Genomic DNA, 25,153 nt, shown 5'->3' with positions numbered 1-25,153 from the left:
TATTATTCGAACGAAATGAATATTCGACAACTTCCACTAAAATGAACTCTTGAATCAAATAGGAAGAACTATTTGATTCGTATTCGAAATTACGATTATTTGCACACCCTTAATGAAGGCACTTCAGTGTTGAGTGTGAAGGAAGCTTTCATTGTGAGCTGCCTGTAGAAAGACAAGTCTAGCATCTGCACAAGACGCATCAAGCTCGCTGCAATCCCTGCCCAGACCACTGGATGCAATGTGAACACTACTGACAGAAGGAATGAAATATGGTGCCCGGGCAAGTGTCTAGCTGGATCCTTTAGTTCGGCTTACGCACCTTTTGTACTGCACAGTTCGCTGTGTTCACAACTTTGATATCAAAATATAAAACCTGTACTGAATGTCTCTGCGATAGGAGGTGACTTCAAAGAAACACAACTGTGCTAGTGCCTTAAAATTGTGGAGTTTAACGCCCCAAAGCTGTGCCTTGGGTTATGAGGAATGCCCGAGTGGAGCACTCCGAATTAATTTTGACTTCCTGGGGTTCTTTGACGTGCAGCCAAAGCACGGTGCATGAGTGTTTTTGAATTCCGCCCCCTTTGAAACGTGGCCGCTGTGCCCGGAAATTAAACAAGCAACCATGTTCTCGGCAGCAGAACGCCATAACCACCGAGCTACCTTGGCGGGTATTTAGTGCCTTGCCAAGTTTCCAATATATACACAGTAGCCAAATTTTAGATGGGTCTCAAAGCTGCACTCGAAACATTTGCATTTGTGACCATAAACACATCAAGCATAAAAACAAAGGCAGTTGCCAGGTTGCCAGCAAGTTTGAATTTATGACGACCTGTACACTGCCAGGCAGGAAATTTGCTCCTTTCAGCAAATTCACTGCCCCTTCCACTCCTCAACGCATGCCACTGCATTCATTTGATGCTCAGGGCCGGGTGACCCACCATGGCGATGGTGTCAATCCAGGTGTCCAGGGTGTCGCAGGCCACCCTCAGGTCGGACTCGTTGAACTCGTAGTGTTTGGCCCAGCCGAGCGGGACGTAGCGCAGCCGCTCCTGGACGATGGCGTGGAACCAGGCGAGGAGGAAGTAGAGACGGGCTCTCTCACCAGGAGCCTGCCGAGAAAGATGCAAGCAGAGCAACACTCAAGATGCAGCAGGAGCAATTAATTGCACGAGTAGAAGTTGAAAGATAGACCACTATCAGGAATACAGTAGAACCTTGCTATAGCTAACACGGATATAACGAATTATTGGATACAATGAAATGATACAAAATTCGTAAATTTTAAAGCGAAGCTTTATATGGCTAGGCGAAACGAAAAAGCATCTGTTAGTAGCTTGTCCACAGAAAACTTTCATCAACAGCATTGGCTCGAGTGTCATCGTCGTCATGTGCCACAGCTGGCTGCGTTGCCGCTCATCATTCCAGCGTAGAATTTCACTTCTCTTCTGTCGTCGTAATGGGGAGGCCGTATTCACGGGGGTATGAGCCATTGCTTAAAAGGGGGTATGAGCCATTCATTGTCTTACGTAACGGACAGATTTAATTTTGAAGCAATTTAACTTCGAATAATCGCAAGCGGCAGTGGCGGGCGAATGCTGCTAACCATGCCGCCGAGCAAACTCGACACATTGAATGCAAGCGACAAGGGCGGACTGCGGGCATACCATCAGTGACATCATTCTTTTCAACGCAGCCGAACGTGTGTGTAACCTCATAATTGAGAAATACTTACTCTTTCCCTACCATGAAGCAAATGGGTGTTTTTTGTATGTTACGGCAGCTGTTTTTTTTCTGAAGGAACTACTGCACTCAATATTTAATGTAATACATAAACAGAAAGCAAAATGAATGCACTTTTCATGCATAAAAGCTTTATTAACGAGATGTCATGAAAAAGGTATAAATTGTTAAAATCAAGATTGTGCGATAAAACTGAACAAAGTTGTAAAGACATGCTTGTATCTACTAAGAAAAAATGTCAATAAAATTCTAAATATACAAAATGTATTGCCGTGTATTAGGTACTATCTCCAAAAAAATCAAAATTGTTCATTGAACAGGTATTTCGCTAGAAAAATAACTGCAAGCACTACAGTTGGGCGTGCCGGGCTGCGGCCACCGATGTTCTGGGCTGGTTTGTGTCGTCATCGCTTTCAGACTCAAAGTCCGACGAAAAGTCAGCGTGCTCTGACTTGCTGCTATTCGATGTATCAATAAGATCAGCCACAGAGGCAGCGGAATCGCGATATCTGCAATCTCCCGAAGCGCGCGCGCTGTTTCCGGAGCCAAACATTTTTACGTTCTGCTTTGACGATCGCGAAACTTCGGAGCACGATTAAAAATCACCCCCTGCAAGGAAAAAAAGCGAACTCCTAAGAAAAGAAAAATATAGTTTCTCCTCTTTCATATCCGATGGAGCAGTGTGTCCGTGAGCGGCGCGGAAGGTCTCGAAAGCGGCATCTCAAACTATCGATAGCCGGTGGCCATTTTTTCATTCTCCTTTGACCATCACGAAACTTCGGAGCGCGTTTAAAAATCACCGCCTCACGGGAAAAAAGCGAACTGCTTAGAAAACTAAAATATAGTTCTCTGCATTCACATCCGATAGCGCAGTATGTCCATGAGCGGCGCGGAAGGTCTCGAAAGCGGCGTTTCAAACCATCAATACAGGGCTAACCATGCCTAATGGGCACGGTAAGGAAAAAGTTAATGAACCCTCGAGATTAACCCAGTGATAAACACCGGGGCCACACGTTTCAGCTTCGCTGGTTAACCACCTTCACGGAACGGAAGGGCGGACAAATTTTTTTTCTGATGTCTCAGAGTATGCCTATAAAGAATACGGGCAAACCTCAGTGTAACGAACCTCATTTTAATGAAATTCGCGATGTAACACACTATTTTCCTTTCCCAATCTTAACTCCATTGAAAGCCATGCATTTTTTCTTACAATATAACCAAGTAATTTCGTGACATGCTTTTGATTCAACGAAGTTTTGGGTCATTCCAAGCATGTACTTGGAGCCTGCATGGCTAGCTAACCTAGCAAAAAAAATTATGAAAAATGTCGGCCCAGACAAAAGTTATTTCAAGCGCCCTTCCGCATGAAAATTTTGAGCGGTAAAAAACGCTGTCAAAGCGCGTACGCCAATTCGCGGTAGGCAAGAAACACCGCTGCACCACTTGTCGCAGTTGGTAAACAACTTGCAGAGGCTGCGGGGCGTGCGGCAGCTCACAGCGCTCGGAGGAACACTGGAGCTGACGATTCCTTGTGTGCAAGGGAGATGGGGAGGGAGTGAGCGCATGGTAACATGATCAAGCACGCGTTAGGGAAGGGGAACCATGCCTATCTGCTCTCTTCTCCTCGCACGCATCCATATGCGAGTCACGCACTGTATCTTGGAGGTAATCTCTCCGCAGCAAGTGCAAAGGCAGAGTCGAGACCGTTCATGCCTTGATGCATATTGGATTTGCACGCATGTAGTGTTGGCAGTTCTCAAGTTTCCCATACATAGCGCAAAGCTTTCGCTCATGTGTGACAAGAGAGTTCATGGTCATCGAGAGAGGCTTGTTAATGTTTGCCTGAGCATGTGTGGCACAAATAAAACTACAAACCTTACTTCGTGTAGTTGTCTCTTTGCAATCGCTATCAATGCTCCACCTTTTGACTTTTTTTTGTGTGCTCAGGACGAGTATCTGCATCTTTTTACACTTTTGTTTTTAATTTGTGGGCGCTGGCTGTGGACAATAAGCGTGGTCAGCACCCAACGTTTATGGCTTCGCGCGATGCAACACACGCAACGCTCGGATGCTGTGAGCCACTTTGATGCATTGCGCTAGGCGCGATCTGCACCGCATGCGCTGGTGCTCATAGGCACGCTATTATGGTCCAACCTTCTTGCAATTTGTTTATAAGTGCTTACTAACAAAGTACTATCCACCAGGAATGATCTGGGAATTTGTGAAGTTGTTTTTACAGCTGAAACTTTAAAAGTTCGACTGAATCAAGTTTGCCATTTCACGAAGGTTTTCGTTGCAAGTACAATTTCATTATATCGATGTTTGACTGTATCGGGTAAAAAGAAAGTATCTCGTGTCGGATCCAACTTTATTAGTAGCAAACTAGGCGAGTTCGACTGGTTCATTGAAGGGGATGGGCATAAAATGAGGAACAAGAAGAAGGCCCTATCCCTTGAAGACACAGCATATGTGTCTTGTCTTCCTTCTTTTTCTTGTCCCTTGCTCTAGGCACCTTTTTATAATGAACCATGATCAGGAACTTAGAAGCTTAAATTTCTTACAATTCAGAAAAAAGGCACTTTGTATACAGGCAACTGAAGCAGCAAGAAAAGAAAATGACAGAAAAAATCTAGCAAAGTGCCCACTGGTATCTGATGGCAAGAAGGGAGTCAAAGACAATGAAAGAACCAAGTGCTGAAAGCAGCTGATATCAGAGTTAAGCGAACGTGCAAGCCAACCTTGGAATATCAAAAATACTTTGGTGAAAGCCTAGAAATACTAAAATATATATGGTGAAATATACTAAAATTTGTTTTATTACTTAATACATCTATTGTTTATTAAACCTTCACAGCCTTTTTCTGTAGGGATGCTGTGGACAGGCACTCTGCTGTAAAGTTGCCGGAAAAGTTATCTGCACCACAGACAAATGGAAGTGTTTGCGACATTTATTAATAAAATATTTACATAACGGCAGCTTAAACTTTGATTGCCAAAAGTTGGTGTCACTGCTGAGGGTGTGTTTGGATAATCGACCCGTGTCATCAATCCGGCTCTCAAAAAATTTGGTCAGCGGCTGTGCTTGCGCTCTTTCGAAATGATTTTTGCCCTAAAACAGACACAAATGAGAAATTGCAAGCTCATTGGTGTCAATATGACTATCGCAAGCAAGCTCTAAAAATCGGGCATTACTACAATAAAATCGTAAAAGTTGGCAGATCCACGGATAAGTATTAGATAAGCGATTTACGATGCCGCATTGGTTTTCCTTTCCCACCGTTTCTGAGGAAACCGAACAGGCATGACAAAGCAACCGTAACGCACCTTCATCATGCGCTGGGCAGGCACGGTCGAGAAGGTGCGCAGGAGGTTGGCGCGGATGCCCGGAGGAGGCTCGAAGAGGAACACCCGTCCAGCCCTCAGCAGGTTGACGGGCACCTTGGGGTGCACCTCGAGGGTGAGGAAGAGGCGGAAGGCAGGGTGCGGCTGCAGCGCATGCAGCTTCTTCTCGAGCTGCACCAGCCACTGTGGGGCCAGGTGCACATTCTTCAACATCACCCACCTGCAGTTATGCGCAAAACAAAATTAGCCCCAGTTTTTTTTGTTTTTTAAGTTGCACACTGATGGGTCAGGACTGTGCTGTGCCCGCCCTTCTCAATCCGTACAGCTCGGCAACACAACAGCATTACTAGACCTACAAATTTTCATGCCTTGATGGCACCTTATTCATGCCATGCCATGTTATCATTTTTTCTTGTTTGCCACCTTCGTGCCTGCGTATCACCTGTCTATAAATTCCAATGCGTTGAATAAACGAGCTTCAGTAAAAAAAAAAAATGGTGCTTGTCTTGCCCCAATCTTTGTGCACCTTCACTTATGCTTTAAACCGCAAATACCTACAAACTAGCCCAGCTGCCCACCCTTCTGCACCTCAACAGCCACTGCACACAGGTTAACCCTCATCCCTATACACATCTCAAGCAAAATTGGCATGTCTTCCATGTGTCCGACTGAGTCGTGGCTACTTCCACTGGCCATGTTGGATGAGCTGCCTGAATCATCCAAGCGAGCACTTGAATCATGGTCATATTTTGCCATGAAATCTGCCACTTTCCACTAGACCTGTAGCAGAAGCAAAGCTGTAGCGGAAGCATGTTCTCACTATGAGGAAAGAGATAATCTGGTCGCCCTTCAAGAAACAGCATATTAAATGTCAGCCCAACATACATTACCGACAAGATCGAGCCACTTTACTGTAGCTAGGCCTATCGCAAATGACAGAGTCAGGCCTCCAGAATTTCCTCCTGTTCTTTCTAATTAACGATCAAGTGACTGCCTCGACAACGCACCGTCCGTTCTTGGAGGCAGCGTTGATGGCCTTCTCAGCCTGGCTGAAGCCCTCGGCTGAACCCATGGCCAGGGATGTGATGCTGCGGCCCAGCTCGGCGGCCAGGTCGTCCACCCGGCCACTTGCATCGTAACCAGGCACCGAGCACATCAGGATCGGGGTGCCTGCCTTCACCTGCACAGGAAGTCAAACACATGGTCACGTCCTGTTCGGAAGAAATTTGAATGACCGTCTACAATTTCTCAGTAACTGCAGCACATGGACAAACGACGCCCAACACAAATAGAATGATTACCAACTACAGCAGTGCCACTATCTTCATTAATTGCGTATTTCAAGTTATAGCATCACTGATACTTAGTCCTTGCGATGCTGAAAGCATGTTCAGTACATTCACCCATTAAATTTTCCTGGCTACAGCCTTTAATTCTAGAGGTCTCGTGAAAAATGTACTGCAGGGGTCTTGTACATAATACAGTAATCTTATTCAACACAGGTGGCGAGCTAAATCATGCTACTTCGATGAGGTGGCAAACACCACAAATTCTTGAGGTCTTGGCTCTTGCCATTCATGAGAAGGAGCAGCTGCTGTACTGATGTGTTGAGCTCTGAAACACATCCCAAGACCTGTGGTGCCATCTATTGGGAACTTTACCTACTCATCCACACAACTTGTTAAGAACACTTTGTTAAGCTATGCTGGCACTCAAGGAAGCAGACAAAAAAATGACGGGCAAAATGCATTCTCTGACACACTGCGACCAGTGCACTAGTTGCCCACAAGGCACAAAGCAGCTACAACAACCAAATTATCTCAAGGGCCATGTAATGCTAATGCTACAAAATGTTTCTAATTCTCGAGCCTCTTCCAACTGAAACAATATACAGCTCCCTACACCCACGAGAGGCAATGAAAACACAGCTGCAGGCTCCTACGCAACACTAACCTCGTTGTCAACAACAGCGGCCAGGTCGAGCTCCGTCTCGGAGGCAGAGGTGAAGTCGTCACCGAGCACAGCTGTCACCACCTGGTGGCCCTGGGCGATGACACGGTCGGGACGGAAGGCCTGGATCACCAGAAGCTGGTGCATGGCCTGCCCCACGGGAGTCAGGGGCCGTGAGCCCTCCTCCCAAAGGACGGGCACGTCACGTTCCGGGGCATTGCTCTCTGTCCAGCCCATGAAGTCCTGCAGTAGAGGACAGTTAGCCAAAGGCTTGCGCATACAACCAAACGGCTTTGTACACAGAAACACCACACCATACAAAGATTTGGGCTGGTATGTTGTAGCGATGCCTTTCCAGTAGTGCTAATGCCTTTTCCCGCTTATCGCGCTTTGTCAGTGGTCAGAGCGACGGTCCGCTCGCGTTATCAATGAGATCAGCCAGCCGTGAGCGGTGGATGATAAGACTAGTATAGAATAAGTCATAAGGCATCGCTACAAAATACCGGCCTTGGTGCTATGGTCAGTGGGAATGTCCTGTATGTGGTGTGTGAAACATCATAACTTGAAAAAAGCAATACCAGAAAGAAATAGGATGATGGTCAGACCTACATACAAAGGTCTGCCTGCCACACTGTTACACTCAGTCCTGAATATGCACAGACCAGCCCAAATGTGTTCCTTACCTGTGTGACAGCATAAACCAACATGTCAAAGTAGCAGTTCAAGCATTTCAGACTATAATGTAGACAATAACACTAAAATTCACATTAATAACTTTTAGACAGAGCTGTGTGGCAATTCAATCCCACCCTGTACAAATAAGTGCTCAAACAAAGACAGACTGCTGACTCCTCTTACTTCAAGCTGAAAGAATGACAGTCTCACATTAGCCTACCACGCCGTAGCAAATGCCAGAAACCGCTGACCTCAAATATGTACACACACGGACAAAGCTTACCGGATGCTCGTCCAGACGTTGCTGGAGGCTGCGGAATGCAGGGAGCCTCGACAGAGCGGTGGCGCCCTCCAACTGGTCAGGAGACAGACCGGCAACGTGGATGGTTGGTTGCCCTGGCAGGATGCCCTCCTTGCCACGAAGCAGGTGGTTCAGCTCGTGCTCAAAGTTTGTTTCCCTGTGCACAGCACACAAATGCACACAATTAGCCTCCGAGCGTCAACAATTTCGCACTTCAAAATGTGCCAAACTTCGCCACAAGGTGCCTGAACTATGCAGGAAAAGCCGACCAGTTTTGGGAGAGTCAATGGGAGAGCCACTGTGAGGACAGGCATCACAGCAAGGGACCATCTATCACGGTATGCTCAGAGGCCCCCATTCTAAGCTCATGAATACAGTTGCATTATGCATAGTTAGTTTGCATTACAAATGTAATATTAATGCGTATTTTCTAAGTCACCAAAATTCCTGCTCTTGAAACATCATATTTGTGTAGATACTGTATTCAAGTGGCACACAATGAAAAAAAAAAAACTTTCAATGCTGCAGCATACACAACGTCAGACTTCATACTTGCAAATGACAACTTGTGTAGCCTTACCAATAAATGCGCACTAGTGCTAATAAGAACACAAGCACAGAAAATACTGTTAAATGTCCAATCTTTCAGTGTGACCACAGAAAGTGACGAGTACTCACTGAGAGAATCCCCTGAGGTGGATTCGACAGAGGAGGAGGGCAAAGACCAGCTTGTCTTCATGAAGCATGCCCCTGGTGACCCTGGTGTACACCACCTGTGATGAGACACGGATGTCAAGAGCACACAACACTTCCACATAACGCAAGTGGCTGCACTCAAAGGTGTCGTAAGAAGGGCTGAACATTTTCAACCAAATGCAGTGGCTGTCATTAATATCTTACAAGTATTGTGGTGCTGCATGTTCCCAAGGAGCTTCCCAAATATACAGAGTGAACCAAAAGTAAGAGAAAAGGTAAATATTCTATCATTTGAAAACTACAGATATTAACACGATGTGCCTTTAAGAGAATGTGCAGAAAGGACAGGAAAAGTTCTTTAATCTAAAAAAATTTTATTGCCTGAATAACAACATTTGTCACCAACACGCAGCGGTGTGGCACTGCGCACCCCCACTGTACAAACTACTTACAACTAAAGCAGAAACTGTGGTTGGCAAATGCAACTATTTATTCAATAAACTTTATCATTATTTAAAAAAATAATCCCATATGTTTTTCTGCGCATTTATGAAAACTGGTTGGGCTTCAGTCTACATAAAATTTTAGGGTGGTTGAGGCCATGGGAGTGTTTTGCATTCGCCCATTGTGCGCAGTCGCGATGCCGTGAAGTGTGAATTTGAGTGCGCGATGCCAAGAGTTTATGCGGTGTTGCACAAATCCAGCTCGGTGCTTTCTGTCTACATGCAAGCTTAACCTGTTCCATTCTGTAAACCGACAGACTATATGGACGTTTTGATATCAACCTCTCAACCCCACCTGGAAGAGGTCCTTGGTGATGATACCAAGCCGTGAAGTGTGGTCCACCACTCCTGTCAGGTGGCTGTTGTTGGTCAGCACATCGTTGTAGATCTCCAGGAAGAAGTGGAGGGAATACTGGTACAGGAAGTGGGCCTGCAAGCACAGATACACACGCACATGACGACTTCATCGGCACTTTCGCAAAGAGTGAAGTGATGTTTAAAATCAAAATCATGGCCATGGTAATTGCGGGATCGAATCCCGGCCACGGTGGCCACATTTCGATAGGGGCGAAATGCAAGAACATCTGTGTCCCGTGCAATGGGCACATGTTAAAGATCCCTAGGTGGTCGAAATTTCCGGAGTCCCCCACTATGGGGTGCCTCATAATCAAGTTATGGTTTTGAAACAAAAAAACCACAGAGTTTTTATGACCACGATAATTACTGCACAGAGCAGCCTTTTGTAATGACAAATGTCATTCTGTTAATGGTCCACACTGTCTTTATAGAGTAACATGCAACACAGTTCCAAACATTCAGGCACTGCTCATAGCTTAGTCCAACTGACCCAATTGAGTGCATTAATGATGGACGGGGTTTAGCATAACAAAGCAACATACAGGCTACAAGTGACGTTGCAGTACACGGCTCTCCAGTTATACTGGCCTGCTGGGATCCTTTAATAGTGAACAAGGATAGAAGCTATGGTCAGTTGCTAATCCACAGCACAAAATGAGAACAGAGCTGTGCTCATCGTCCACGATGTGCTCATTCTATCCTTTAACGCGTTCTCAAGAGAGTAATTGTCCCAACCTGGTGAAGCCCCTCGAGGGTGAAGAAAATGGAGGAGCAGGCCTGGGCCAGGGGTTGGTACTGGAGGGAGACGGCCTCCACCTCGGCCATCACCTTGTCAGTCTCCTCCACCTTGCGCGAAATCTCGGCCGCCTCGTTCTTGAGCTTCTCCAGTGTGCTGATCACACTGCACCGGCGAAAAGGGGGGAATTAAGATGGGCTCTGAGCTTACGGAACACCTTGAGCATCACTCCCTCACAAAAGCAATGCACATTACTACACTAAGGAATGGAGACGTGCTTGAGCACTGTTGCTCAACAGTGATTATGCATGTTACCCAGCTTGTAACGACAACGTAAGTACGAGATCACAGGAATGAAGGCCACCACTTGTCCTGTGTTCGTCTCATCCTTTGTGCATTGCCTACAGGTGCTGTATATGTAACCACGTCCAATTAGTTTGCCAGAATATTGTAATGCCCTATAGTGCTGCCATTTTAAAGGAGGGTTCCTTTTCTTTTTTTTGTTTTCTTTTGCTGGTCAGTCTGTATTCTTACTATTGTCATGCTGTCACTACAATAAGATGACAGTATGGTTAATGCTTACACTATAATTATCCCTCAGCCACTTGAAAAAGGCTGACCACATATTCTGCCAGCAGACTGCTTGGGTGCTTGCATGCAACTGTTACTGTTCGTGAAGAGAGTGGCAGTGCCGCGAAGCTCTCTGAATAATCAACTATCGGTCAGTGACTGCAATCTGATGCTGCTGGAGTTCAAAGCTTCAACGACATGACAATGAATATGCCTACAAAGTCAGCTATGAGTGGCACTGCACTAACTACACACCCTTTCCTCGCACTGTCCGCATATTATGGGTCCTGTGCCATCACACAGCCAAGTAGTTGTTCAAGTGACAAGTGCCCGAATGCCTTGCATGGGCTTCACTAGACAGCAGACGAACCTGTCATCATCAAGAATCCTGCCTTTCGAGTCATTCAAGGCCTGGAGGAGAGACTTCTCCAGCTGTCGCAGCCGCACGTGGAACTCTCCTGCACAGAAGACAACGATTAACACGCAATGAACTGTTGTCGTCGGCAAAATAACACTGGCAGTGCAAATGAAAACATACTAAAGGTCAAATTACACAGTTTTAAATAAACGGCAAACAGCAAGCACGACAAAGCAATGTTACAGAAGCCCCGCCCTTACCCTGAAGTTTCAGGAGGTCCGAGCGCTTCTCGTCAATGTCCTCTCTCTCCGCCTTCAAGACCTGTGCCCAACATTTGCAATGGAAACAGACAGAAATTAAAACTCACAATCTTCTCGCAATTGCAGCAATGCACACTGCTGTCTATGCAATAAAGTTGCACGTTATTTCAGGAAGGTGCGACGCTTCCTGCAAGAGACACGAAGCATGCAACCCACCTGATTCAGGCACTGGCTCTGCAAACTACTTCGGGTCACCGTGAAGTTGACAAACGTCACCCTCGAACAGAGGTCGGGCGGGAACTCCACCTGGCGAGAGTAAAATCATTACGGGCAACGAAGATGCCAAGGTGTCACTGAAAAGCGACACAACGGGAAAGGGAAGAGCAACTAAGGAAATAGGACTTCTGAATTCAACTTAATTTACTGGCAGGACTGTCATTATGCTAGCCACAGTTGCAATGAAAAGGCTGCACACCTCATTGCCCAGTGGGAAGCACTCAGCAACCATGACAAAAGCCCCAGGTCAACGACAAATTTGATAAAACAATAAGAAAGCTGCTGAAGACTACTAAGCGCACACTTTTAACAATATGGTGCATGAGAGCCCAAGTTTCCTGCGTGTTGCAAAACTTTACGCAAGTGCCATTGTAAAATGAGCACAACGGGCCTTCAACACAAACCATTTTGTGCATCGGTGTCTTTCTTCGTGTGCAATTTTCAAGTGCAACTGAAAGACGCATTGACAGCATACTCAAGTAACCCATCTCAAGAATAACTCAGGCATTCTGCTTTCAAATATCATGCTGAAAACTTTGTTCTTTTGAGGTGGATTTTAATGATAGTTAAATGCAAGGACATTGTGATTTTATCAGTTAAATTATATATTTATTTTGTATGCTGAGATATCTACAAGCAACGGATGCATTATTGTCCTAAATTGTGAATACAGTCAACGACTGATTTTCCCGACGCCCAATTTTTTGGACCTGCCCAATAATTTGGACGCTCTCACAGCACCGCGACGTACCCTAGAGAGTCTGAAGAACGTCTGAAAGAACGTCTGAAATTTCGGACGCAAAAAACCTTCGCCGTCCGATTTTCTGGACTTCTTGCCATGAGCTGCAGGGCCGAAACGGCATTAATAGTAGCCACCGCCGCCGCTATTTTGATTATCAGGCCTCCACGAACCGGCACTCTCACACGCAGATCCGCTGGCAGCCGTAGCCACCACCGTGGCAACGCTAGGCCTAGCTACTTCAACGTTCACTACTAAGCTTCTTTCTGTTTGTTGCCATGTTTTTCATTAAAATCATTTGCCGCTGTTAGCAATGGCGCCAACTCCACCTTTGTAATCATTGCCAAAGTCTTAGAAAGCACGGTGCGTTGCATGATGGTGATTCCTGGAAGTCAGCTTCGTCTCAATACAGCACTGTTACGCAGTGAAGCATACCAAGAGTGGGAAGGGGCGACTGTCATGTGACACTGTATGTGTTCCTTAATTATACATGCGTGCACCTGCCGACTGCTATAGTAGTACGAGCACCGATACGCCTACTAAGTGTACTGGCAGGCCTTCGGAGCTATTTTGGATGTGCCTGCGACGATGTGAGCCCTTGGAAGGGAGCAAAAGGCATGCCATTAGTTTTTTCAGACTGCCCAATTTTTCGGACATTTTCGCCGACTCACCGACTAGGGAGTCCGTAAAAATCGGACGTTGACTGTACTCCTACAAATGGTTTTATTCGCTATTGGTTAGTGAAGGTGGAAATGGTTAGCTCAAGGTTACACTCATACTGCACTTGTTGCGATAAAATTTACCACGATTGCAATTACTAATTATTTGGCAGCACTTCGTTTATTCTCTGTAACCACGCATAAGCACAGGTAAACAAACCCCTCTTGCCAAAGCCACATAGTGGCCATTTTCTCTCCATCCCAAAAGCTTTTCAAGGAAGGCCCATATTTGTTCCTGGTGGTGTACTTTAGCAGCATGACGTGGCTACTTGCCCCTGCTTCAAGTGTTCACTACAGGTGCTTACACAATGTGCAAGCACTCTGTGTTCACCCTCTCCAGCATTGAAGTGTGTTTTTCTGTGTGCTTCCCAAACACAACTGAGCCATTCTTGAGACTACCAGCAAAGGCCAGCCATCAGAAACAATGAACAGCAGGAGTACACATTGTTGGGCGAGTTGGCGGGAGCTGTGCAACACGTTAGCTTCAGCACAACATAGACAAAGACAACACAATGTGCGAATGGTTCACAGCAGATGTCAAGGCAGTAATATTGTAACAAGCAGACAATGATGTAAGCAAATGCATGACCTCAATGATAGTACCATGGAAGGAACACCTAAGAATGTGGAACTTACGGTTGGGTCTCGGGTGGACAGGAAAATGCAGAAGGTGGGTGACAAGTCAATGTCCTGGTCCCCGAGTGTGATGAGGACACGGCCACCAGTTTTGCGGACCTCTCTGTTCAGTACAGGATTCAGGATCGGGTCGTAGCTCTCCACATCCTAGACACGTTTAAGGGTGCAAACCATTAGGAAACCAAATGGTGCATCACGTGCAGGCGTGCATAATGTGAAGCTCTAACAGCAGTGGATCAAGATTGATGCCCGAGCATTCTAGGATTCACGAAGTGAATTCAGCTGTTCAGCCTTCTCTATAACCATACTATGGAAAGCTGGCCTTGCAGTGCATTACCATGTGGCTAAGAGGCCACAATGTTTAGCTTAACTAGGCTGCACTTTTTTCTGTCAGACCTGCGTGACATGCTGACTGATCCAATGGCTTCAAAGTCAATTGTGCAGGACTAGTGACGAAGCAACAGCTCAGTTTAAAGAAATACAAGACAGAACTTGTCTCTGCAGCTCTGCAAGTCTCTTGCAATGAACGAAGACACGAATGAGCCACAATATCATACCTGAACAAGCAATGGGTTTCCGAAACGCAACGCACTCTCCAAGTTCTTCCGGAAGGAGTCATCAAGGAAGCTGAAAATACAACAAAGTTTCAATGTACACAAAGACAAGAATATCTCTTGGGAAAAAAAGTGCCAGATGAATAGTACGGTGCAGATGAAGTCTAAAAAGAAATTTGAATTGTTCCTTGTCACAAGTTAAAATAGAGGGTAGGGTTACTGCGCTCTTTTCAGAAGTGACAACACTTGGCTTCCTTACCTTGTCTTGGTAATCTTGCGCTCTCGGAACTCATTGAGGATGTACTTGGTGGCCTGACCAGATGGATCGATGATGAGCGGATAGCGGTTGAATCGCTTGAGCATGATGGCATTCTCTGTGCAAAGGTCATCGGTAGGCAATGCATTGGCCTGCCAGCGGAGGCGTTCGTCTGCCGTCGATAGGTACTGCAGTACAAGAGAAAAAAAAAAGGTTGATGAATATAAATGTAAACACAGCGGCCCAATTCACTAAAAGCACCTCTCACAGCTTGGCGAGTTTAACGACAGCTGTCACTGGCATGCCAACGTGCCTACCTCAAGGCCTGAAGAGCTTCTTCACTCATGGCTGCAATGTTTCTTCCAATCTGAGCACAGCAGCAAGTGGCAGAAGACTAGGCAAACAAACACTATTGTGCTTAGAATGCATTTAGAACCAATAGAATGCAACAGAGCACACCATCTTGCCTGTGTATTTACATGTGTCATGCTAATGTGTTCAAAGAATGTACTTTGAAACTTCAAGTGTACTATAAGAAAAAAAGAATAATAATGAATGAGTACTGTCGCTAAAGACATTATTGTATTGTATGTATTCTATTGAATACTATGTGTTGTTAAGGTGTTGTTAAAGCATCAAGAACATATGGCTATGCCAGAAGGTTACCATATCCAGTATGCATATCACCGACTATCTGCCATATGTGTTCCTTTTCTTTCAATACAATGTGAACTGATAAGTGATTCAATGTATAGTCTTCCTCCTGTTACTTTAGCTATTTAGTACATACTGCAGTTAAGAGATACCACGAATAAGTCTTCCTAGTTCATGCCCTTCAGCAAAAGCAACAAACCACTCAAGTTGTGCACATAAAATATTAAGCACCATGAGATAAAAAGCTGCCACTGTTAGATTAGAGTACAGTGTCCAAGCACATAAATATTACTTGAAAGTGGTAGTCAAAAACGGCCACAGAAAAAGAACAGTCAGAATACTTGCGCACCTCGGTGCGTGCCAGGTCGAGGCGGAAGTGAATGCCCGCCTGCTGCAGATGGGCGCACCAGTTGTTGAAAAGGTTTTGTCGGTACTGCTGGTCGAAGTAACCCGCGTACGCCAGGAAGGCCGAGCCGAGGAGCACGTCGCCCGAGATGGTCGACATCTGGTTCTTGAAGGTCTCGCTCGTGTCCTCCCAGCGCTGCTTCTCAGAGCTCAGGCTGCTTAGTAGGGCAATGCTGCGGTCCACCTGCATGGCAAAGTAAGAGATTTGCACATCGGTGATAGCCGTTGCAGTTGCTGATGACAAGGAAATCTACAGAAGAATAAAATTGGGTTGGAGTGCATACGGCAGGCATTGCCAAATCATGACAGGGAGCTTACCCCTGTCGTTGAAAAGTGTACAATCATTGCATTCTACCGGTGCTAACATATGGGGCAGAAACTTGGAGGTTAACAAAGAAGCTCGAGAACAAGTTGAGGACCACACAAGAGCCATGAAACAAAAAATGTTAGGTCTAATGTTAGAAGACAGGAAGAGAACGGTGTGGATCAGAGAGTAAACGGGGATAGCTTATATTCTAGTTGACATTAGGAGAAAGAAATGGAGCTGGGCAGGCCATGTAATGCGTAGGATAGATAACAGGTGGACTATTAGAGGTGCAGAATGGATACCAAGAGAAGGGAAGTGTAGTCGAGGACGCCAGAAAACTAGGTGGGGTGATGAAGTTAGGAAATTAGAAACAGGGGTAATTGGAGATCGCAGGGAGAGGCCTTCGTCCTGTAGAGGACATAAAAATATAGGCTGATGGCGATGATGATGGCAGTTGCTTGTCAACACACAGAAGATGCTCTGCCAATTTTTCATTGCAAGTATTCCAACAATCAAGTTTATTGAAAGTGAGTCGTTTGGCAAAGGGCGCAAGGGCGCCACACTTTAACAGTTTCAAAGCAAAGGCTTCCATCACAAAACTAGAAGCGATGAACAGAATTGTGAAAATTGTGTAACCACAAATAATGATCCATTATGAATCGTGGTATAAAAGCAGTGTCATCGAGTCACCACACTTTGTCTCACGAACTCCATGCCGTAAAGCAAAAGCTACAGGTCATGGCAACCAACCAGAATGAAAAACAAGGGCCGGTATTTTGTAGCGATGCGTTACGCTTTATTCTCTACTAGTCTCATCCACCGCTCACAGCCGGCTGATCCCGTTGATAACGTTAGCGGACCGTTGCTCTGACCACTGACCAAGCGTGAAATGGCATTAGCATCGGAAAGGCATCGCTACAAAATACCGGCCCAGAAGGGCTCCTCTATTGTCAGTCTATGAACAGCCTTCACACAACGCTGACTAAATGGGAGCATCACGGAAAGATCAGTGGCACACAATGGACAAGCCCTCTGCCTTCTAAGAACACACACAGCTTGCTCTTGTCACTGACCGGCTGACATGATCCCTAGCCTTGGCTGCACATGGAAAAAGTTGGCGAGACAATGTTTAAGTTCAAACCTAGTGAGAGTCAGACTTCGAAGCAGTGGGCAACTCAAAAACAAAAGCTGCCTAAGGTTACCTTTAACTTATGTACACCAAAATCTAGGAATGCAAGCATCTTTGCATCCAACCCTCGTGAGACCGCTACGTTCTCCTGCTTGTGAGCAATCATTTAAAGAGAGGGGCCGAAACCCCTCCCCTTTGTGCTGTCCCTCGCCCACAATCTCACCTTCGCCTGGACGTTGGCCAGGTCGGTCTTGATGGCCTGCGCCTGCGACACGAGGTTGGCGTACTCCTCCTTGTAGGAGGCGATGCTCTTCTCCAGCTGCACGATGACCGAGTCGATCTCCTCGGCGTTGTGCTTGTTGCTGTCCGCCTCAGCCTCCAGGCTGGCCAGCTCGTTGCGAAGGGGCTCCACACGCTTCAGCATGTCCGCAAAGTTGATCTGCAAAGCACAGCGAGAGTTTGGCAAAGGAAGCAAGGAAGACGAAAGGAAGAAAGAAAGTACCCCCATGCCGACACTCCCAGAAGTTGTGACAAAGGTTGCGTCGCATCCCTCTTATAGTTCCGAATCTTTGCTGGTTCTGTTCAAATAGCAGTTCATGCTCGACTGTTCTAGGGAATAGATAGAAAGGCAATAAAAAAAAACTAATTCTGCAGGCATGCTTCTCCACAAGACATGGATGCAGACTTGGTGGCATCCTCTCACATCAAAAAGCTGACTTACGTAATTTTTTTTTATGTGCTAGTACTTTTGTGGTGGCTGAACTGTTGTAACATCAAGTCATGCCCTAAGCTCATAATTCTCGCAAGTCAAAAACATGTCCCCCTTATTATCAATAGATCCCAACCACAAAATTTCGCAGGCGAACTGCTCAGCAAGAAAACATGCGTCCAAGGTGTCTACAATGTTTTGCGTAAAAGACTCTGCCTAGATTAACATATTTTTTGAAGCAGAAAATTTTTTACTCATTTTTATTTCTTTGTTGGATAGTTGTAGGTCCAGTAATTATGCTATAGGGCTCGAGTTCTTTGAGCGCGCGACAAATTATAACGTTACCTTTTAATGAGACCAGTTCAAAGCACACATCAAGAGCAACGCGGAGCAGCTTCGGACGTGATAAAAAGTTGACTATGTATTCGCACCACCAAAATCTGACATGGTGGTCTTGTGGCGCTAGACACGACCCGGCACACACATTATGACCCTGCTGCCGAGATTTGAGTCCCTTCAGCACACAATGAGACAAGAGAAAAAAAGAGTGTCCGCCTCCATTTCAAAGAGAATGGCCAATTTGGCACCTTTCAGCGACACGGTCATTGTATGATATTGAACTACTGCACTGGAATGACTGGCTCGCTCTTGAGTTGTTTGCTGCACCACGTGACCGCCACTTTTGCTTTTGGTGACGTGTGCTTTTGGTGACGTGAATATTCTTTATCATGTACGAAGCCGTGCTGCACTTGGCACGCATTTTGAACGGGTCGCATAAAAGTGCTCCAATTAATTGTGGTGCTCTCTAAAAATTGAGGCTTCATATCGTAATTACACAAAGTCGACAGCTAGCTAAAAAAGCAAGAAAAAATTGGGACAGACAATTTGCATGTCAGTACTCTTTGAACACCATCCCGAGTACTGCCCGGTGGATTCCAAGTGGACAGATCATTTGAACCAAAAGTGCTGCAGTAGATGCTTGAACCCAGGCTTGAGCCTGACCTAAGTTGGCGAATTCTAATGCATTGGCACAGAAAACAATTTCTTTGGCTAGAAAATGGTGAAAATCACCTGAGCAATGGCCCACTTGACCATAGGCCCACAGGCAAGACTGGCACGGTTCACTTTCTCAAAGTTGAACTCGGGGTTGTTCAGATATTTGGTCTTCATCTTGTTCCGGATGTCATCACTACGTGTTCAAAGAAGCATGTAAACATTTCAGTGGATGGCGATCGCAGAAAAAATGAATACTGCTTGCACTTCTGCACTACATCAGTGTTCTGACCGACAAGCCTGTCCCACTTACTTATTGTTTAAGATGTCACTTTTAAACAAAATTATTTTATGCATGAAAAGAGAAAAACAAGTTGGTGCAACAAAGCTTCAAACATTAGAGCAGGCCAACATACCTCCTTTTGATTATCAGGGTAATTATTATATTTTAATATATTTAACAGGCTACGTTGTTAACTAATCAAGCTACCAGATCTAACAAAAAAGCTGATTTCAACCACATGTGCCAAAGCTTGACAGAGCTATTCAGATTAGCAAAATCATTCCACGAACATCATCTTATGCAATAATTTCTCAGATGGCATATCTTGATTTGACAAAACCACATTTCACAACGATCCTGAATGAATAAAAAAAATTTATAATCAACCTGCAAATACAGTTAATAGTGCTGTCTAGCTAGATGCAACAAAATTTCTTTACTTCAATACTTAAAACTTCTTAAAACATTAAATTCTATTTACGAGCATGTTGCGAAAGTTCCCTGAATCTGCCAACTCCTAATTAGCAAGAAGACATAACTATTAAAACATCATTTTAATTGTGTTCAGTTTGCTTAGAATATAGGTACTTGAACTGTACTCCCCTTATACACAAATAAAACCTACCAAGCTTAGCTGAAAGCAAAATTTAATAACTTTTAAAGCATTTCTAAAAACTTTTCGGCTTTGGAGGCCTTGAAAATGGCAGTTTCACATTCAACTGTTGGACCACTACGAACCCTGCCCACACAAGCCTTCTCGCCCGAAACTGCAGGTTGGCACCAAAAAAGAGTGGGACATGTAGGACAAATAGGCAGAAGTGCATGAAGGACAGCGCAAGAGACTGGACACAGAATGGCACGAGTGCTTCCCTTCGAGCATACCGTCACATCTGCTATTCTCGAAAGGGAAAATTGTCATCCACTCGACCGTAGCACGAAGCTAGAAAGGAAACCTGTACGGGTTTCCTTTGTACCTTTGCGCTACAGTGGGATGGATGACAATTTCTCCCTCTCATGAACATTCCTCCACCTTGCGGGCTCTTCCGCAAAAGTTGATTTGCCACACTGACTGCTATTCTGCGTTCCGTTTTTCACGCCGTCCTTTCGTTAACACATGCTCACGCCAAAGTTCATCCCGGCAGCAACAAGAGGAGAAATGGCAGCAGTGGAAACATAACAGAAGGGATGCAACCACCCAGTTCCTCACAATCCAGAACGATGTTATCTTCGACAGTCCCTGTCCAAACCGGTGCAACAAAGAAAAGCATTGCAGAGAAAGATCAAGGAAAAAAAAAGAAGCCTCTGGAAGCTGATCAGTGAAGGAGAGAAAAAGAACGAAGAAACTACCAACGTGTGCAAAGTGAGAAGTGCGAATAGAGTTGTGTGTAATTACCCCTGTGCAGTGCCAGACACAAATCAGCCCACAGCATCGTTAAAGGAGTAGCGATACATATTTTCAAAGTTTTGGAAACTCTTTAACACATGCTTCTTACAGTTAAATGAATAGCATTTAGCTAGTATGGAGGTTGGTTGCTCAGAGGTCACGCTGCGAGTGATCATTCTTTGTCGTCTGCCTCGTCGGAGGCAATGAAGACCCTGCATGCAGTTAAGACGCGGAACGAGTTCTTCTGCTGTGGGTTGATAATGCTTTTCGCCCTTTCAGATGTGCAAAAGAAGCCTCTGTGCAGACAGTGCGACCTTGCCCGCGGGAGCTCCGCAGCTTACGTGATGTCGTCCGTGCTGAAGTTGACGATGGTGTTGACGAACGAGTCGCCCAAGAGCACAGAGCGGATGGCGCGCCAGTCGTGCGCGGGCTCGCCGAGGAGGAGGCAGATGGCCTCGAGCGTCGTCTTAACGGCTGGCGGCGGATTAGCCATGCTCCGCACTTCCACCAGGTGCTGGCGCTTAATGCCCTGCACCGCTAATGTGGCGAATGCGGACCGTGAATCTCGTAGCTAACCGCATTAACCCTGGCAGTGCGTGCGCTTAGTAACAGTACACTTGCACCTCCCGCAATATACGTGTACCGGGTAGTTTATTTTACACTTAACACAAATTTTCATGATCACCTGTGGCAGATGGCATAATTTTGCGCCTTGAGCTAGATTACTAAACAATACTTGCACAATAAATTGAAATGCGTACTTGACCAATTAACAAAATTTTCCTAACTACTTTTGAATTATACTATGGGATTTTACATGATGAAACCACAATCTGATTATGAGGCATGGGGAATAGATTGATTCTGACCACCTAGGGTTCTTTGACATGCATCCATTGCACGGCACACAAGTGCTTTTCCATTCCACGCCCATCGTAATGTGGCTGCCACGACTGGGATAGAACCCGTAACCTCGAGATTAGCGGCTTAACACCACAGCCACTGGGCTACTGCGGCAGGTCTAATTAACTCCTGACAAACTGCTTTAGGCACCAATCGAAATTTAGGAATTTGAGCCACTAAGGTTGCAAAGCACCTTCGTTAAGAAGGAATTCTGAGGCTGACCCCAGTTTCTAGATATGCATTCCCGAATTGTGCAACAAGAGCTGTTGGTGTACCACTTAAATCTGTGCAGCAGTGCTTAAGAAGGCATTGCATTTTTCCATAAGTTTGATGGCGCTGATCTAGAAAAACTGGTGTTTATTTCAACATTTGTTCCAAGTGAACATGCCTTTGAGAACTCGCTTGCTTGCATTCATACATTGCAATATGTGCAGTTATTACTTAGCTTAAAAATTAACAATAATATGTGAAACATTTTAAAATTGCCACTTATGAATTTCAATCTCTCTTGCAAATGATGTCAGTCTCCGCGTAGCCCAGATCAAGGAACAGAACTGGTCTATCTGCTACAAGTGATTAAAAAAAAAAAGATGCAACATGAAAATGAAACACCCGGTATATACAGCTACAACCACTAGACGTCAGCAACCTTTCCTTGCAATGAGATGTGTCACATGACTGGCCATGTACAGCCTTGACCAATTAGTTTATTTTAATCTTGAATGTTGACTGGGTCTCTCAAGTAAACTGCCATGGCCATAACCCACCATGGCCATAACCTTATTTACCTATCTTCTGCTCAACAGCTAAATGATATAGCTGTTGAACAACTGCAAAACATACATTATCCTGAATCTTTGTATTCAAAGCACTGCCTTTGCCAAAGAGGCTTCTCAACCATTCATATGGACAAAGTCCTACACCATTTGATAATTTCCACCCTGCAAATTCGCAAGTTTGTGTCACACGCTAGTATATTTAGTATCGCTAATAAGAATGATTCTAAGTAAAGAAAACTCCACTTTATAGCTTTACAACTAAACACCTGTGACAAAGGAGAACTTCAAAAAGTTTATGAAGGCCATTGCATGCTAGCACAGCAGCTTAGTTCATAGGCTGTACATAAGATGGAAGTTACCTTCCTTTAACAGTAGAATGCACATTTTTGTGGCTGGTATTCATATATTTCTGCTTGGACACATTTCCTTACACAACAAAACGAGTAACCTGATGCTTCGAGCAGACATCTTCACAACGCACAGTAATATTCTCTACAATGCACAATTATCTTCAACCTAGAGGCATAGAGAGATCTACAAGTACAAAGCCCAAGTCAGGCAATTAAGTTGGAACTTTTACCTATGTAACCTACTCTTGCATTCAAAAGCAATAAGAAATCAGTCTTCCACGATGAACACAGATCTCAGAAGTCGGAGACTCTTACAAGAGACAAACATGAATGACTGACTGCACAAGAAACGCAGTCAATGGTTTGTAGGATGAAATGACGAGCTTGGCTTTGCGAAGAGTGGCTCGATTGCTGAATCTGGGAGCTCCACTCTAGATGTGTGAAAAGTGAACGGTCCAAAGAAAGTAAGCTGGAAGGGTCTCGAGAAAGGTGTCAGAAGAAGCAAGTCGAAAGAGATGTGTTAGCAGCAAAGCACGGAGCTGCGCGTGTTAGCAATGAAGTGGCGCACATAGAAGAAAAAAAAAAAAAGCAAAAATAGACGAACTGAACAAAGAAAGCACTTTGCATGACTAATCTCCCCCACTGTCTTTCGAATTTGTGGTAGAGACAGCACTGCTTCCCTCTGGCTTTCCACTGCTGCCAAGTTTCTCTGTTGAAAAAAAGTTTCCTTTGTTTCGGTGCCATGTGGCTGCTGCTTATCCGGCAGCTCTTCAACATACGTGATGTCATCTGTGCTGAAGTTGACGATGGTGTTGATGAAATTCTCGCGGATGATGACAGAGCGGATGGCCTTCCAGTCGGTCGTCGACTCTCCGAGCAGCAGGCAGATGGATTCTAGGGCCATCTTGACCGCAAATGGTGGGTTGCCCATCGATCGAACCTCCACCAGGTGCTGCTTCTTGATAGACTTCACCGCTGGACGCCGGTATGGTGAAAAAGAACTACATCGTCACTATCTTGAGCCTAACGCTGTTCTGAGAAGCAATGCTTCTTGACTTTCTCTTCAACCTCTAAAAATACACTGCCCCCGTTTCAAGACAGTCACTACGAATTTAATTCTCTCTCACGCCCGAACAAAGTGCAAGTAGCTTATGTGAAGCACAACACCTACTCTAATAACTCTGTATGCTCACTGATGCAAGCAGTTGATTATTCCACAAAGAGGTTCATCATTCCATGCAGATTGTGGAGCATAATGCACCTTTGTCAATGCATCAATGATCCACCACAGACTGATAACAGTATGTCCATGATGTTGCATTCAATCTAACTGCTTTCATTATAGCCTGACAGTAAAGTTGACGAAAAAAGTTTACAGACCACATGAGCGTGCATCAAAGAGCATTTTCATGCCTTCTACTAGCATGGCAGCTGCTGTCGACAGCAGAGCTTGGACGAATGTGTGATGCATGTCAATTGAAGCATAGCTGCGAGTCGGCCTAGTTGGAACAGATTCATTTTCTCAAAATTTTTGCGCGCAAATAAACAGGGACGAAGAAAAGGAGACACAAGGACGAGCGCTGTGTCTCCTTTTCTTCGTCCCTGTTTATTTGCGCGCAAAAATTTTGAGAGCATGTCAATTCTTTCATATCACCTGACAGTTATGTAGCAGTGAGCCTGATATGTGCCAACTACAGAAGATAGGCCAAGTTCAAGCTCACCCTGCTGTGCCTCAATTACAGCCGGTTCGACTTGTGCCAGGTCGGCCATGACACTAGCACGCTTCTCAGCAATGATTTCCTCTTGTTTCTGAAAAAGGCAGATAAGTGAGAACAATATTTGAGAAATACAAAGCAAAATTTGCACACGAAATCACTGAAGTTCTCCAAAGCAACAGTGGGGCCTATGAGAGACGATGTAGAGCTCCAAATTAGTTCCGACTGTCCGAGGCACTTTTAGGTTTCATCCAAAGCCTGTTTCACAAGTGCTATCATAGTTTGCTTACATGCGAATGCAGCCATCATGACTGTGATTTGAAGCTGTGACCTTGTCCTCATCACCAGAACACCACAGCCACAAAAAAGGTTCTCAGTGAATACAACAGAGCAGGCTAAGTTCAGTGGCAGTCAGTGAAAATGACAAAGAATACCAAAGAAATGCATTTCTAGTGCATCATCAAAAACTGCATTTCAGGGCAACAGTGACACTGTGAAACAGTGAGAGCCCGTCACCACAAGCAAAAGTCGCGTACGACCCGGAGTACACACTGTGACACTTAACAAGGAAACGCGGGTCTCGTACGCGTAACTGGAATAAATTTTAAAAAAGGAAGTACATGTATTGTCTGCTCACTGCTATTGTGGTAAATTATTCAGAAACCTTCACTTACCCTGAGCTGAGCTTGGATCTCGTGCGACTGCACTTTCTTCTTCTCGGCCTCCTGTTGGTCTTTCAGCTGCATCGTGTCATTGGAAGAGAAGCCACAGACAAAAAAGGTTGGCAGTGATATCTACCGTGCTTATAATCTCAATGCACATGTGAATGCACCTGCATGCATATGTTAACAATGCGTACATGCACAGATATGTT

At 45.1% G+C, this 25,153-nt stretch overlaps 1 protein-coding gene across 2 annotated transcripts in view; it reads right to left on the bottom strand.

The window, feature by feature from the left end:
* Positions 1-893: 893 nt before the first annotated feature.
* LOC119458893 (dynein heavy chain, cytoplasmic) overlaps positions 894-25,153 on the bottom strand; it is a 104,165-nt gene continuing 79,905 nt past the window's right edge. The window contains exons 52-71 of one of the 2 annotated variants that reach the window (XM_049670744.1): positions 24,954-25,019; positions 24,286-24,373; positions 23,344-23,539; positions 18,944-19,061; positions 17,387-17,602; positions 15,672-15,911; positions 14,672-14,856; positions 14,416-14,485; positions 13,859-14,005; positions 11,705-11,794; positions 11,489-11,549; positions 11,241-11,328; positions 10,300-10,465; positions 9,503-9,637; positions 8,687-8,781; positions 7,991-8,165; positions 7,036-7,275; positions 6,090-6,262; positions 5,065-5,302; positions 894-1,109 (exon numbers count right to left, since the gene is read on the bottom strand). In XM_049670744.1, coding sequence (XP_049526701.1) covers positions 909-1,109; positions 5,065-5,302; positions 6,090-6,262; positions 7,036-7,275; positions 7,991-8,165; positions 8,687-8,781; positions 9,503-9,637; positions 10,300-10,465; positions 11,241-11,328; positions 11,489-11,549; positions 11,705-11,794; positions 13,859-14,005; positions 14,416-14,485; positions 14,672-14,856; positions 15,672-15,911; positions 17,387-17,602; positions 18,944-19,061; positions 23,344-23,539; positions 24,286-24,373; positions 24,954-25,019 — 2,988 coding nt within the window. In that variant the 3' untranslated portion in view covers positions 894-908. Of the gene's footprint in view, positions 1,110-5,064; positions 5,303-6,089; positions 6,263-7,035; positions 7,276-7,990; positions 8,166-8,686; positions 8,782-9,502; positions 9,638-10,299; positions 10,466-11,240; positions 11,329-11,488; positions 11,550-11,704; positions 11,795-13,858; positions 14,006-14,415; positions 14,486-14,671; positions 14,857-15,671; positions 15,912-17,386; positions 17,603-18,943; positions 19,062-20,873; positions 21,070-23,343; positions 23,540-24,285; positions 24,374-24,953; positions 25,020-25,153 lie in introns of both variants that reach the window. The other variant, XM_049670745.1, reaches the window with a different exon arrangement.

The sequence above is a fragment of the Dermacentor silvarum genome, chromosome 7 (assembly GCF_013339745.2).
Source record: "Dermacentor silvarum isolate Dsil-2018 chromosome 7, BIME_Dsil_1.4, whole genome shotgun sequence".
NCBI classification, from domain to species: domain Eukaryota; kingdom Metazoa; phylum Arthropoda; class Arachnida; order Ixodida; family Ixodidae; genus Dermacentor; species Dermacentor silvarum.
The sequence above is the reverse complement of the archived record's forward strand: the minus strand, read 5'-3'. Positions and strand labels throughout refer to the sequence as shown.